Here is a 13,388-nt window from a genome sequence, read left to right as displayed (position 1 = left end):
AAATATGGATGTTGTCATACATATTATTAAACAGTCCTTAACATTTTTTTTAGATATTAACCAATTATCTTAAGGCAATTATGAATAATTCAATTTACCTTTTATGTGCTAGCCAAACAATGTAAGATGGGTATCAATTATTACAATGTCGACCTAACTCTAATGTTGTTATAATACCAATTGATTTGTTAAACTGTATACAAATACAGTTCGGTACTCTGTATAATAATAGCATGATTGCCAAGGCATAAAACACTTCATTTTTGCAACACTGTATTCTTGTTAATAAACTAAATATTTGATATATCTAGAACGGTGTTCGTTAAGGGGGTACTACACCCCTCGATAAATTTGTGTCTATTTTTGCATTTTTCTCAAAAACTAATAACACACTGGTAACAAAAGTTATGTGTATTATAGGGGCAAGGAAGCCAATTACTACACTGGAATTTCAGTGACCCAAGACAAACGCTTCGTTCTTTATGATAAGAAATAAGGTACCGCTAGGATGTACCTCATTTCCTATCATATATACTGAACCGCTTGTCTTGAGCTACTGAAATTTCAGTGTAATAATTGGATCCCTTGCCCCAATAATATACATAACTTTTGTTACCACTGTGTTATTATTTTTGAGAAAAATGCAAAATTAGTCACAAATTTACCATATGGGTGTAGTACCCCCTTAAAAGTGCCCTAATTCTCTCCATACGCTATATGAATACTTGTTTACATATTTCTGACAAAACAATTGTATTGTTATCGTTCTGTTATTTTATTACACTAAGTTTCCGTTTTTGTATAAAATTATATTGCTACAAAATAATATAAATCCACATTCCTTAAGATTTTAAACCGTTATCTTTTTTATTTGAAAACTAAAAAAAAAAAGATTATATATGTCACGGTTAGGTTTTGGGCTTTTTTTCAAGTTTTCTTTTTATTCGTGGTCAATTCTTACGTTGACGTGGACCACAAAAAGATTCTTACAAGTCTTTGTTCCCTTTTCTATTTGTTTATTAATGTCAGCCCTGGAAGCAATTAGTTCATTCACATTATGAAGTTTAGTAAATCTAATATCAAATCAATTAAATATATATAAAATATGACTCCATATCACGTCCCATTTCTATTCTTCAATTTGTATAAAATGTGATACAATTTTAATGTCAGAGTTTTTCTGTTACTTTAGCACTCAATTTGTAGTGCGTGATTTGTGCTATAGTCAAACGTTAAAGATTAATCATTTTATATACTACTATTGAACTTTCAATTTCCATACGTAATATTTTTCTAACAGCATTGAAAAATAAACAGTATTGCGATAACAGCAACTACGTTTTAAGGGTAGATCACTATGCCAGAAGGTTATTAAGAAAAGTACTGTGTCTGTATATTTTGCATCATTAAGGTAACAGTGGATATGACTTATTTAATACTGTTGTGAATACTAACTAATCCGCATTTGTACCACCCTGAATAAGATGACACATGATAAGACATCGTCCACCAGAGTGACTGATGTCTAAGGCCTCTATATCCCATCGATTCTGCGTCCAGTATTACACACGCAGTTTATATAATGTCACATGTCCGTTTTGGTTTGTTCCTGGATTTTATGCCAATTTCCTCGAATTATCAAAGATATAGCGTTTCATTTTTCACAGTGTAGACTAAGCCTATGTAACTTTATCATGCTATGTGATACCTATTGGAAGATGTTGCTAGTGAGATTTTCGTATGCGTCCTTTATCTGCTTTGTATTTGAATATCAACGCATACACCAAATGGCTGCTTTTGTGTACAAACCAATGTTAATGAACCTCAAAAATAGATATACACTCTCATTTAAATACACACACAGCCAGCTATTCAACTGAAGAAACAGTTTATATTATTTTTCTAAATTTACATTCTTTTTGTCTGTTTGTTTTGTTTTTTGGTGCGTTTTGTTATCTATCACGTCAAGCTGGAACAATCATTATCGAGATTTGTTACTGAGGGAGCTGTGCATGTATAAATTGCCATGTAAAGTGTGCTAGGGCTTGTGGATCAACGTCTAGGCATTGTGCCTGTGCGTAGCGCACTATAAATCACTGCGCTTTTTTTCTTTTCTTTTTTTACTCAATTTACTACAAAATAATGATGTACAGACAATGTACACTAAAAGAAGATTACATAACACCTTAGTTCCAATACAAAACCAATATTTACAAACCAATGCCATTTCTTAATTCAAACATAATTATATAAGATGTAGTGTGTGATTTGCTTTGTAACTCTGTATTTTAACCACATTCTGGTACTTTCCTAGATTATTGTTGTTTACTGAGGGCGCAGTATGAATTGCCATGTACTCTATTTATGACAAAATAATGATGTACAGATAGGTTTAGTGTACTAAAAGAATATGACATAACACCTGTCAATCTAAAACCAGTATTAAAGCAATGTTATTTCCTAATTTAAACATATTTAAGATGTGGTTTGTGATTTGTGATTCCTAGATCCTTGTATTTTATACCGATGAGCGCTTACGACTTTCTATCCTTACGGTGTGGAAGATTTTTTTGATCTGAATCGGAACAAAGATCCCGGAGAGAGGTCAGAATGTCTTCGCTGGTATCTCAATCACAACAGGGATTATAATCACTTGCCATTTTACAATGTAAATTTGTTAACTTACTTCCGTGGATTTATTGATACTTGTCAATTTCTTCAGTTCTTTGACAATTCTGTCATAAATCTTTATTAACTGTTCGGAAGAAAAGGGTAGTAACATGTACGTCTGATTGAAGATTGTTGGCAACATTGGTATTGTAAGGTATCTGAGCTGTACGTACATTTTGACCTACCACATCAGCGTCTAAATTTATCATGTTTGGCGCATGATGAGAATTGTGTATTATCTATTTTCAAAGACAATTTCAACACAGAAATTTAATCAATGTTCTGATAGTGCAGACCTCTAAACATTGCAATTTTGACTTCATTTCTCAAGGGTTTTTAAACAAGATGCAAACATAACCTACTATCAGTTGCTGTGCCATCTAGGACAGTTGAGAGGCGTGTAATCAATCTATCAATGCAGCAACAACCATAATAATAATTTCCTCTCACAAAACGCTCATGTATTTAATGTCTGAAATAATTTGAAGAATTTGTGACATGGAGCCACATATAGTGTACAGAATCGGATCGAATGTACATTATTCGAGGCCTTCCTGTTTTGTGTTGGCGTCATAGAAAAAGAGAATAGCTTTAAAACTAACACCTAAAAATGAACCCTGGAATCAGATGGTAAAAATGATAACATTATAGTCAGCATAGATAATTAACTATTTCATGGTGTTAATGGAAAACGCGATTTTAATATTTAAAACAGTGTATAATGAGTTAAAACCAGTCGGTGAGAGACATCATACATGTCCTGCATAACATAAGAATGAAATATTAAAAGGACTGTATAAAGTAATTCCTATCATGTGACGCTTTTTAAACCTTTAGTAGGGCAAATTTATACCATCATGTGTAACAGACATTTTTACATAATGAATAACAAATATAGAATATTCCTTTTAGAAATGTCTTTATGTGATGCTCTGAATAAATATTGAATATAAAGATGAATTAATTTATTATATCAGTTGGATACATTCAAATACACAATAAGTTGAGAATAAGAGAAAGAATAATAGCATTAAGAAACGGAGAACATTATTGCCGGCAGTAATATTGTAATGGCTGTATACATCATGCAGCAAAGGAAAACATAATGAGTAAAATGTTATCAGAAATCCCAACGTATTGGATAATTTATACCATACACAAAGTTGTGGAATATCGTTCTTATTGCAACCTATATATTCTTTAGAAGATGTAGGTACAAAGCTGGCCGGTGTTAGTTTCAGCAAAATCTTAACCCTTGATCGTACATACTGTCTTCGACATTTTATAAATTTGCAACAAAAAAAAGAAGATGGGTACTGATGAAAATCAGGGTATTATATCGCCTTAAGTAATCAAAGCTTCCAATTAACTTTTACGCCCGGCGTTTACGTACCTCAATAAACCATATTCACGTAACCAACATTACGAAGGTCCCGTATTTCTGATATAAGTACACATTATTTAGAACAACACAAGCAATTTGCTTTTTTTGATTACTCGCACTCTCCATGTTTTATCAAATGAATAAATTCTCAATACCATTTAACTTGGAAACAATCAAAACAATCAATACCCATATTTATTAAACCCACTGCCTCTGTATCGAGATGAAATTAATCAACATTAAACGGCTATAAATATTAACATTATTCAATGTCATTACATAAACCTCCAGAGAACATATTTTCTGATGAAAATATTGCACCCAGAGCAACACAAATTAGAAATCTAGAAATGGAAATTGAAAGGTCGATGTAGAATATATATCTTAGTGGTATATAAAATGATTAATCTTTAACGTATGATTATAACACAAATCACGCTCTACAAATTGAGTGCTAAAGTAACAGAAAAGCTCTGACATTAAAATTTCATCACATTATATATAAATTGAAGAATAGAAATGGGACGTATTACTGATTCATATTTTATATATTTTTAATTGATTTGATATTGTATTGACTAATCTTCTTATGTGATTGAACTAATTGCTTCCAGTGCTGACATTAATAAACAAATAGAGAAGGGAACAAATAACTGTAGAAGTCTTTCTGGTCTACGTCAACGTAAAAATAAATCATGTATAAAAAACACGAAAAAAGCCGAATGCCTAGTGATGTGGATTTATATTTGTTGCAACCTAATTTTATACGAACAAGAACTTAGGGCAGTAAAATATCAGATCGATTACATTATAATAGAGTTTTGATCATAAATATGTGTTTGAACGTATTCAAACGAATTCATAGTGCAAAAAGTATTCATATTATAGCGTATGAAGAGAATTAGTGTAAATTTTTGATATGAATTAATTAGATCCAGATATTTTGTGAACATTTACAACAGATTCTTTATAGATCTGTAGTTATCGCACCTCAAACATGAGTTGCTTCTTTTTGAATCGGCTTGTATTGTAGTGTATGAAGAGAATTAAAGTAAATTTTTAGTATCAAGATATTTTAATTTTAATATAAATTTGATCAAGATATTTTGTGAACATCGTGAACATTTACAGTGGAGTCTTTATAGATCTGTAGTTACAGCCCCTCAAACATGAGTTCTTTCTTTTTGAATCGGCTTGTATTGTAGTGTATGAAGAGAATAAATTTTAATATGAATTAGATCAAGATATTTTGTAAGATAAAGTAGCATTGCTTTCATGATTTGAGAACATTTAATAAGAATGTAGATTCTAACCTTTTTAATTGAAATAACAATGGGCGTTAATAGTGTCTGTAAATTCATTTTAATGAACTTAGTTCAAGATTAAATTAAGTATCAAAATGTTGTTGAAGTAAAGTTCATAAACATTTGAGACTTAATAATGAGTAAAACGAATACAGTTCAGCAAAAATGAAGTGTTTTATCTAAGATCCTTGCCCTTTTAAACATGATATTATTACTTAGAGTGCCGATCCTTGCCCTGCTCTAGTTGTGCTAATATTCTGCAGAGTACAGAACCGTATTCTTACATTTTAACATGGCCACTCTGTTATTACAACAAGAGTGAGGCCGACTTTGCCAATAATTCATATTTATCTTACATTGTTTGTCTAACACACAAAGTGTATCTTGAATTATTTACAATCACCTTAAGATAATTGGTTAATATCTAAATAAAGTAATAAAGATAAAATGATTGAATGGTTATAGGTTATTATTACAACAGTAAATGTCGTCACTCGAATAATTAACAAATCATTACACGGGTTTGTTATCCGTGTTAACTTACACGCCCTGCTTTACGATGAAAATAGGTTGGGTATAAACACTCCCTGCCGCTAGTGTGACAACCATAACGAATAATATTAAAAGTAAAAACAGTTCAACTAAAGAAAATTACTTTAACTAAAAATCAGCAGAAAAGGCAACATTCTAAAGTCGTACAAACAATTGACAACGAAGTAAAATGTCATTACTTATTCAATAACCGGTACTTGAATTAATCGCGAGCAGCTTGAATGCGATTATAAAACTGTCATATTTATTTCATTTATTAGATTGGATAATAGCAATCAATTGCCTTAAGAAGAGATTTAGTATGTATGTTCGTTTTGGTTTGTTCCTTGAATTTACGCCAAATTGGTGCATTATAGCGTTTCATTTCACTGTGCTAACAAAGCCTATGTTAGGTTATCATTCTATGTGATACCCATTGGAAGATGTTGCTATTGAGATTTTCAAATGCGTCCTTCATCTATTTTGAATATCTCTAAATTAGCAGAAAACATGTCTGCTTTTATGTAGAAATCAATGTTTAAACCTCATTTGAAGACCACACTCACCCCGTGGAAGATTTTGAATAATTTCGCACGGGGGAGTATAAATTTCAAGTGGAATTGGCACATTAGCCGTCTCTATTTGGAACTCACCCTCCTTCTATGGACATGATGGAAGATAGTGATTGAAAGCGGTATGAAAGTTTAATGTGTTCACTTCAATTGAAATCCATACTCCCCCTGTAAAAGATATTTCCACAATCTTCCACAGGGGGGAGTATGGACTTCAAATGGATTAACCCGATCTAAAATTAAACTCAAGCAATGCCAGATAATCAACTGAAGAAAATGTTCACAATGTTGCTTGTTTGTATGTTTTTGTTTTTTTTGGTGTGTTTTTGTTTATCACGTCAAGCTTAAACAACCATTAACCAGATTTGTTACTGATGCAGCCATACATTTACGAATTGTCATGTACTCAACTTACGACAAAACATTGATGTACAGACAAGTTAAGGGATCTAAAATGAGCGTTTATTGCGTTTCGACAGTATTTTTTGTGGCACATGAGAGCACCTCAGACCTAGCGAATTGTATTCTGAATACGAAGCATGTCTTTCTGATATCAAATAATTTTCATTTTTTGAAAATCACAATATAATACAAATTTTATGACAAATTATAAAAATTTGATATTTTTCGAATTTTTGATATATAACAGTCCTCGAAGTAAATTATATAAATCTAATGATATATTCTTAAAGTGTATGTAGTAGGGAGGAAAAGTCGACGGTCAATTGAAAATGTTGACCCTTTTTTGGTGTTTTGGGAAAAAAAATCCATATCTTCAATACGAAAGGTCAAAATTTTCAATTGATCGTCGGCTTTTCATCCCACCTACATACACTTTAAGTATAAATCATCAGATTTATAAAGTTAACTTCAAGTACTGTTAAATATCAAAAATATCAATTTTAATGATTTGCCATAAAATGTGTATTAAATTGCGAATTTCAAAAATCAAAATTATTTGATATCAGAATGACATTCTTCGTATTCAGAATGCAATTCGATATGTCTGATGTGCTCTAATGTTCCAAAATAAATACTGTCCAAACGTTCATACCCCAGCCCTTAAGTGCACTAAAAATTACATAACACCTTATTTTCATTATTAAACTGATATTTACAAAGCAATGCTATTTTTTAATTCAAACACATTTAAGAGGTGTTTGCGATTTGCTTTGTAACTCTGTAATTTAACCTTATTCTAGATTATTGTGTTTTATACTTTTTGTTTTTTTGGTTTTTTTTCTGAATCGGAACATAGATCCTGACAAAAGGTGAGGATGCCTTCGCTGGTATCACGATTACAGCAGGGTTTATGATCAAATTGGTTACGGTATGTCTGAAAAAATTGTGCAGAACAAAAACACTTACAACACGCTTCAAGGAATGGCATTTTATAATGTAAATCTGTAATGGCCGCAATGATTCATTCAAATTTAACTTGTCTTCGTGGATTAATTGATACTTGTAAATTTCTTCAGTTCTTTGACACTTATGTCGTAAATCGTTATTAATTTATTAACCTTTCGGACGAAAAGTGTAGTAACCTCTATGTACGTGTGATTGAAAGTTGTCGAAAACGTTGGTATTGCAAGGTATCATGAAGCTGTACATTTTGACCTACTACATCAGCGTCTAAATTGATCATGTATAGTGCATGATGTGAATTGTGTATTATTTATCTTTACATACAATTTCAACAGATAAATTTAATCAAATGTCCTCATACTGCAAAGCTCTGAATATCGGAATTCTTACTTTTCTCAAGAGTTTTAAACCAAGATGCACACACAACCTACTATCAGTTGTTGTGCCTTCTAGGACACTTGAGAGGCAAGTAATCAATCTACCAATGCAGCAACAACTATAATAATTTCCTCTCACAAATCGCTCATGTATATTTTTGATGTCTGAAACAATTGCGTCATGGAGGCCACTTATTGTGCAGATCGGATCGAATGTACATTATTCCTGCCATGCATTGGCGTCATAGAATAGGAAACTGGCTTTAAAACTAACACCTAAAAATTAATGTTGGAATGGGATGGTAACTGAGATGACATGATAGTCAGTATAGATAATTAACTTTTCATGTGTTAAATTACGGGAACGTGATTTAGATATTGCAAACAGTGTTTGAGTTAAAACCAGTTGATGAGAGACATCTGAAGGGTGTAACATTAAAACGACCCCATAACGTTATGCATATCATGTGAAGCTTTTAAACATTTAGTAAAGCAAATGTGTCTAGACATTGGAAAATTAAATATAAAGATGCTTCAATTTATTATATAAGTTGGATATATTAAAATTGAAAATTAAAAAGATGTTGAGAACGAGCGAAATAATAATGGCATTAAGAAACGGAGAACATCATTGCTTCCAGTTATATCGTAATGGCTATACATCATGCAGTAAAAGGTAGTATAATGACACTGAAAAAAAAGTCATCAGAAATGACAATTAATTGGATAATTCAACCCATACACAAAGTTGTAGAATATTGTTCTTATTGCAACCTATATTATTCTTTAGTGGATTTAGGTACGCAGCCGACCGAGGTTAGTTTTAGCATAATCTTAACCCTAGTTCGTACACACTATTGGGCATGTTATCTGAGTGATTCTAGAAGTTTTTATCTCATTCTTTTAAAAGCTCTTCTTTTTTCAACAGACTGGAACATTTCACTTAGTGACGTCATAATTACCATTAACACCTTATCTGAACGTGGTTTTCTCCTTACAGGGGTGCTTGTGACGAGTCTCTAAAGGTCGTCAATTATTACTGAGGCACATGTAGGGTGTGTGGGTAATTTACCATTTGGTTGCATTTTGGTTGGGTTGCTTGAACACAGACATTTGGTATTCACGGCATATATATATATTACTTTTAGTCTTAGCACTTTCCTGGTCTTAGCTTAAGCACTCTATATTGGAACCGTTAAAGAAGGAAAAATTGGGGCGTACTGTATTTAAAAATGGTGTCGTACTGATGTGGTTGCGGATGTTCCACCAGCTAGTAAAAGTAGAACTATTCAAAATTAATTACTTACTTACTTTACTTTACTTTTGTCCTCCGCTTGTTCCTCTCAGAGTCGCGGGGAAATGATGGGACGTCTGTCTTGGGCTGCATGGGTAGCATCTGTCAGGTTGGTATTGTGCCTTCTCAGGATTTTCTTGACCCCCTCAATCCATCTTCTTCTTGGTCTTCCTACAGGCTTAGTACCGGACAGTTTGCTGTTGTAGGTCCGCAGGGCTGGTTGATTTGTGGGCATTCGCATAAGATGACCAAACCATTTGATGCGATGGCTTTCAATCTGGTCTAGCATAGGCTTGGTGCCAACCATGTCTCTGATGACTTCATTTCTAATTTTGTCCCGTCGTGTCTTGTTTACAGCTTTTCGTAGGCATTTCATTTCACAGGTGGTGATCTTCCGTTCAGTCTTTTTGTTCATAGCCCATGTTTGTGCCTGGTAGCAGAGAGTCGGAGTATAGATTGCATTGATGATTGTTCTTTTTGCATCCATTGGCACAGCTGGGTGGGAAAGTATAGGCCCAAGCATGAAGGTGATGTTGCTTGCTTTCTGGCATCTGGTTTCAATTTCTCGGTCTATCTTCCCGTCTTCAGTAAAGATGCTGCCCAGGTACTTAAACTCCTTTGATTGCTGGAGGGTTGTGTTGTCAATCTTGATGTCCAAGGTCTTTTGGGATCGGCTGATCAGCATGGTTTCTGTCTTTGGGATGCTTATGCTCATGCCATACTTTTGGCAGGTTGCGTGCAGTCTGTTGGTGTGGTTTTGTAAGCTAAGGCTGTCTTGGTGGATGAGACATTGATCATCTGCAAACAGTAGTTCATTGAGAGCTTCTTCATCTAGATTTGCTTCTTGGGTGATCCTGTCCATAAAAATGAGGAACAGGAGAGGCGAGAGGACACATCCTTGTCGGACACCTGACTTCACAGGAAACCACTTGGTGAGTCCTGTCCTTGTCCTGACAGTACAGAGGCTGTCCCTGTAGATGGCTCTCACACTGTCCAGCAGTTGCCCTTTTACACCGTAGTCTTCTAGCACAGTCCAGAGAGCTCCAGAGTAGATCTCTGTTTACTCGATCAAACGCCTTTTCTTGGTCTATGAATATAGTGTACAGATCTTGGTTGTACTCAATACTCCTTTCACACAGCTGTCTCAGAGCAAATATGGCATCAGTGCACCCTCTGTTCTTCCTGAACCCAAACTGCGCTTCGCTCAGCTGATGTTCAACAACTGGTCGTATTCGTTTCTCTAAGATCTTTTCATAAATCTTCCCAGTATGGCTGAGCAGAGAGATTCCTCTATATTTGCTACAATCTCTTGTACTCCTTTTTTTCTTCCAGATGGGGACAATTATTGCACGTTGCCAGTCATCGGGTACATCAATTCCAGCTGCCTTGTTTTTGGGACTGGTTTTAATAGCATTTCTGACTTCCTCCTGGAGTATGGGTGGATCAACTTCCTCTTGGAACCGAGGATGGAAGGGCTGCTGCTGTTGTCTGTCACCATCACCGCTTGGGTTGAGCAAATCTTCGAAGTATTCTCCCCATCTGTTGGTGATTTCGCAGCTGTATGTGAGGGGGTTTCCATCCTTGTCGTTTATGATGGCGGTTGGGTCAAAAGGCTCGTCCCGCTGTTTGTAGGCTTTAACTGCTTTAAAGAACTCTCTGCTTGAGCTACTTGATTTTTCTGCCAGATCTTCCCCATATGTTTTCCAAGACTGGTCTTTGGCTTCTTTGATAGTCTTCTTGCAGTTACGCCGGGCTTCCCTGTACTCGTTGTAGTCTGCTTCCAGGTTGCTTTTGGACCATTTCTTGAAGAGTCTTTTCTTCTTTTTGGTTGCTGCTTTGACCGTGTCATTCCACCAGGATGTCCCTTTCACTTGTCCTGTTTTTCTTTTCTTAGTCCCACAGTTTGCTTTAAGGGTGTCTGTTAGAGCATCTTTGAACCATGTCCACTCTTCTTCTGTATTTCCTTCCTGATCTGGTAGTTTTTGGAATAGCTGATCCATCTGTTGTTCGATGGCTGCCTTCACTGGTTCTTCTGCTAATTTTCTGAGTTTTATTGTCTCAGGTTGCTGCCTTTTATTTGGCCGTGGTCTTCTCCTGACACTTGTTTCCATCATGACTGGTCTGTGATCAGTATCTATGTGGATGTTTGGCATTGCTTTAGAGTCATTCACTTTGCATCGATCTGTCTTTTTAATGAGGATGAAGTCAAGCTGAGAAGCTTTGGTGAGGTCATTCCACTTGTACCATGTGAATATTTGGCTACTCCTATGTTGGAAGAATGTGTTTGTGACAAAGAGATCATGTTGGGCACAAAGTTCCAAGATGAGTTGTCCATTGTAGTTCCGACTTGTGTTTGGTGCACTGTGGGGTCCTAGGTAATCTTCCCAAGGTGATCTTTCACTTCCCACGTGTCCATTCATGTCTCCCATTACCACCAGCATATCCTGATTTTTTGTACTGTTTATAACATCAGATAACTCTTCAAAGAATGTATCCTTGTCTTCATCTGAGTAGGAATCATTGCATGAAGCATACACTTGGATGTATGTTGTAACCTCTTTCTCTTGTTGTATTCTGAGTCTGATTATTCTTTCGGATATGTAGTCAACTTCCATAATGTGCTTAGCTAATTCTGGGTGTAGGTAGAAACCCACTCCATGGACGGCTCTTTTGTTCTTGTCTACTCCAGACCAGATGAGTACATAGTCGTTGTGCGATTCCTTCATGCCTTTTCCTTTAAGTCTTGTATCAGATATTCCCATAATTGAGATGCTATACCTCTGCATTGTTTCAACAATCTCTGGTTCCTTCTGTCCAATTCCACTGACATTCCATGTTGCAGTCCTAGTCGTTGGGCTATTTCGTTGTCTTTTAACAGTTCCGTGTCGTTTTCCATTTGAATCCGTCCGTTTACATTTCCTTTGTTTACTTTGAGCGGTAGTTTATCAGCTGCAGGCTTGCTGGGCCATTCGCAGCTTCCCCGGTCCATAAATGGAGCCGAGACAGTTTCCTGCTTATTGGGCAGGTGGGTAGCAGCCGAGGTCCACTAGTTAAAGGGTGGATCGCCTCTCCCACGGAAACACGATGACTGTTGAACCTTAACAGAATGAAGACTGTTGAAACTAGAAGGTTTCCTCCACTCACACTGTCATGTTTCAATCAGTGGCTAAGGATGGTGAGTACCAGGGCGTGTCCACTCGCTGGTGGGCCATACGTACTGCACCTCTGGGGCCCTTAGCTGCTCCGAGATCCCCTACATGCTAGCCTGGAAATCGCAAGATGACCAGTTACCATCGGTGACCGCTGGGAGGCCATGTAGGAGTCTTGAGTAAGGAGAGGCTATGTACTGGCAGGAAGAGACTTACACACTCGGCTCTTCTTTTCACCCGAAGGCTAGCCAGCGGCTTCGGTCGCAATTGATCAGAGGTTGAGAGTTATGCTACTAGATAAAAGAAGGAAGGGAAAAAGAACTAGACAGACAGGGGGAAAGAAGGAGGGAGCATGCATCTACAACTACTTCTACAACTACAACTACATACACACTAGACGCATCACTTACCCCTGTGACCTGGCTCATACGTGCACATCCTTTTAGTCACTCCTGTGACTTTTAAGCCTGTCACCCACCGGTTAAATTAATTAATTTAATTAATTAATTAATTAAATACATGAAATAGTTCAATGCCATTTTTGCTTTTATATGTTGTTTGCCTGAGGATTAATCCACAGTGAATGACGAGCAAAAGCTATTCATAGACATTATTGAAAACACAATCTGAATTATAGGTTAATGAACGCGTATTATTGGGAGATAAATTAGACAAAATAATGCACTCGCGCTGATGTTGATGCGTCTAATGCACGAGTTCCGAAGGGGGTGCATTAGACGCA

The 13,388-nt window shown here is 35.6% G+C and overlaps 2 protein-coding genes across 2 annotated transcripts in view; one reads left to right on the top strand and one right to left on the bottom strand.

The window, feature by feature from the left end:
* The window catches only part of LOC140159200 (probable vesicular acetylcholine transporter-B), a 171,562-nt gene that overhangs the window by 50,800 nt on the left and 107,374 nt on the right, over positions 1–13,388 (top strand). The gene's annotated exons all lie outside the window — the stretch shown is intronic.
* On the bottom strand, positions 7,675–12,259 carry LOC140159601 (uncharacterized). The gene is made up of 2 exons (XM_072183094.1): positions 10,412–12,259; positions 7,675–7,797 (listed from the first exon to the last, which is right to left on the bottom strand). The coding sequence occupies exons 1-2, from the start codon at positions 12,257–12,259 to the stop codon at positions 7,675–7,677; spliced, it is 1,971 nt and encodes a 656-aa protein (XP_072039195.1).

Source organism: Amphiura filiformis, chromosome 8 (genome assembly GCF_039555335.1).
Source record: "Amphiura filiformis chromosome 8, Afil_fr2py, whole genome shotgun sequence".
NCBI classification, from domain to species: Eukaryota; Metazoa; Echinodermata; class Ophiuroidea; order Amphilepidida; family Amphiuridae; genus Amphiura; species Amphiura filiformis.
The sequence above is the reverse complement of the archived record's forward strand: the minus strand, read 5'-3'. Positions and strand labels throughout refer to the sequence as shown.

Bases quoted from the DNA above. Each gene is read 5' to 3' on its own strand.
- LOC140159601 (XM_072183094.1), bottom strand. From the start codon at position 12,259: ATGGGAATATCTGATACAAGACTTAAAGGAAAAGGCATGAAGGAATCG. The intron at 7,798-10,411 runs GTCAGGTGTCCG...CAATTTTTTCAG, and splicing joins ACCAAGTGGTTTCCTGTGAA to ACATACCGTAACCAATTTGA.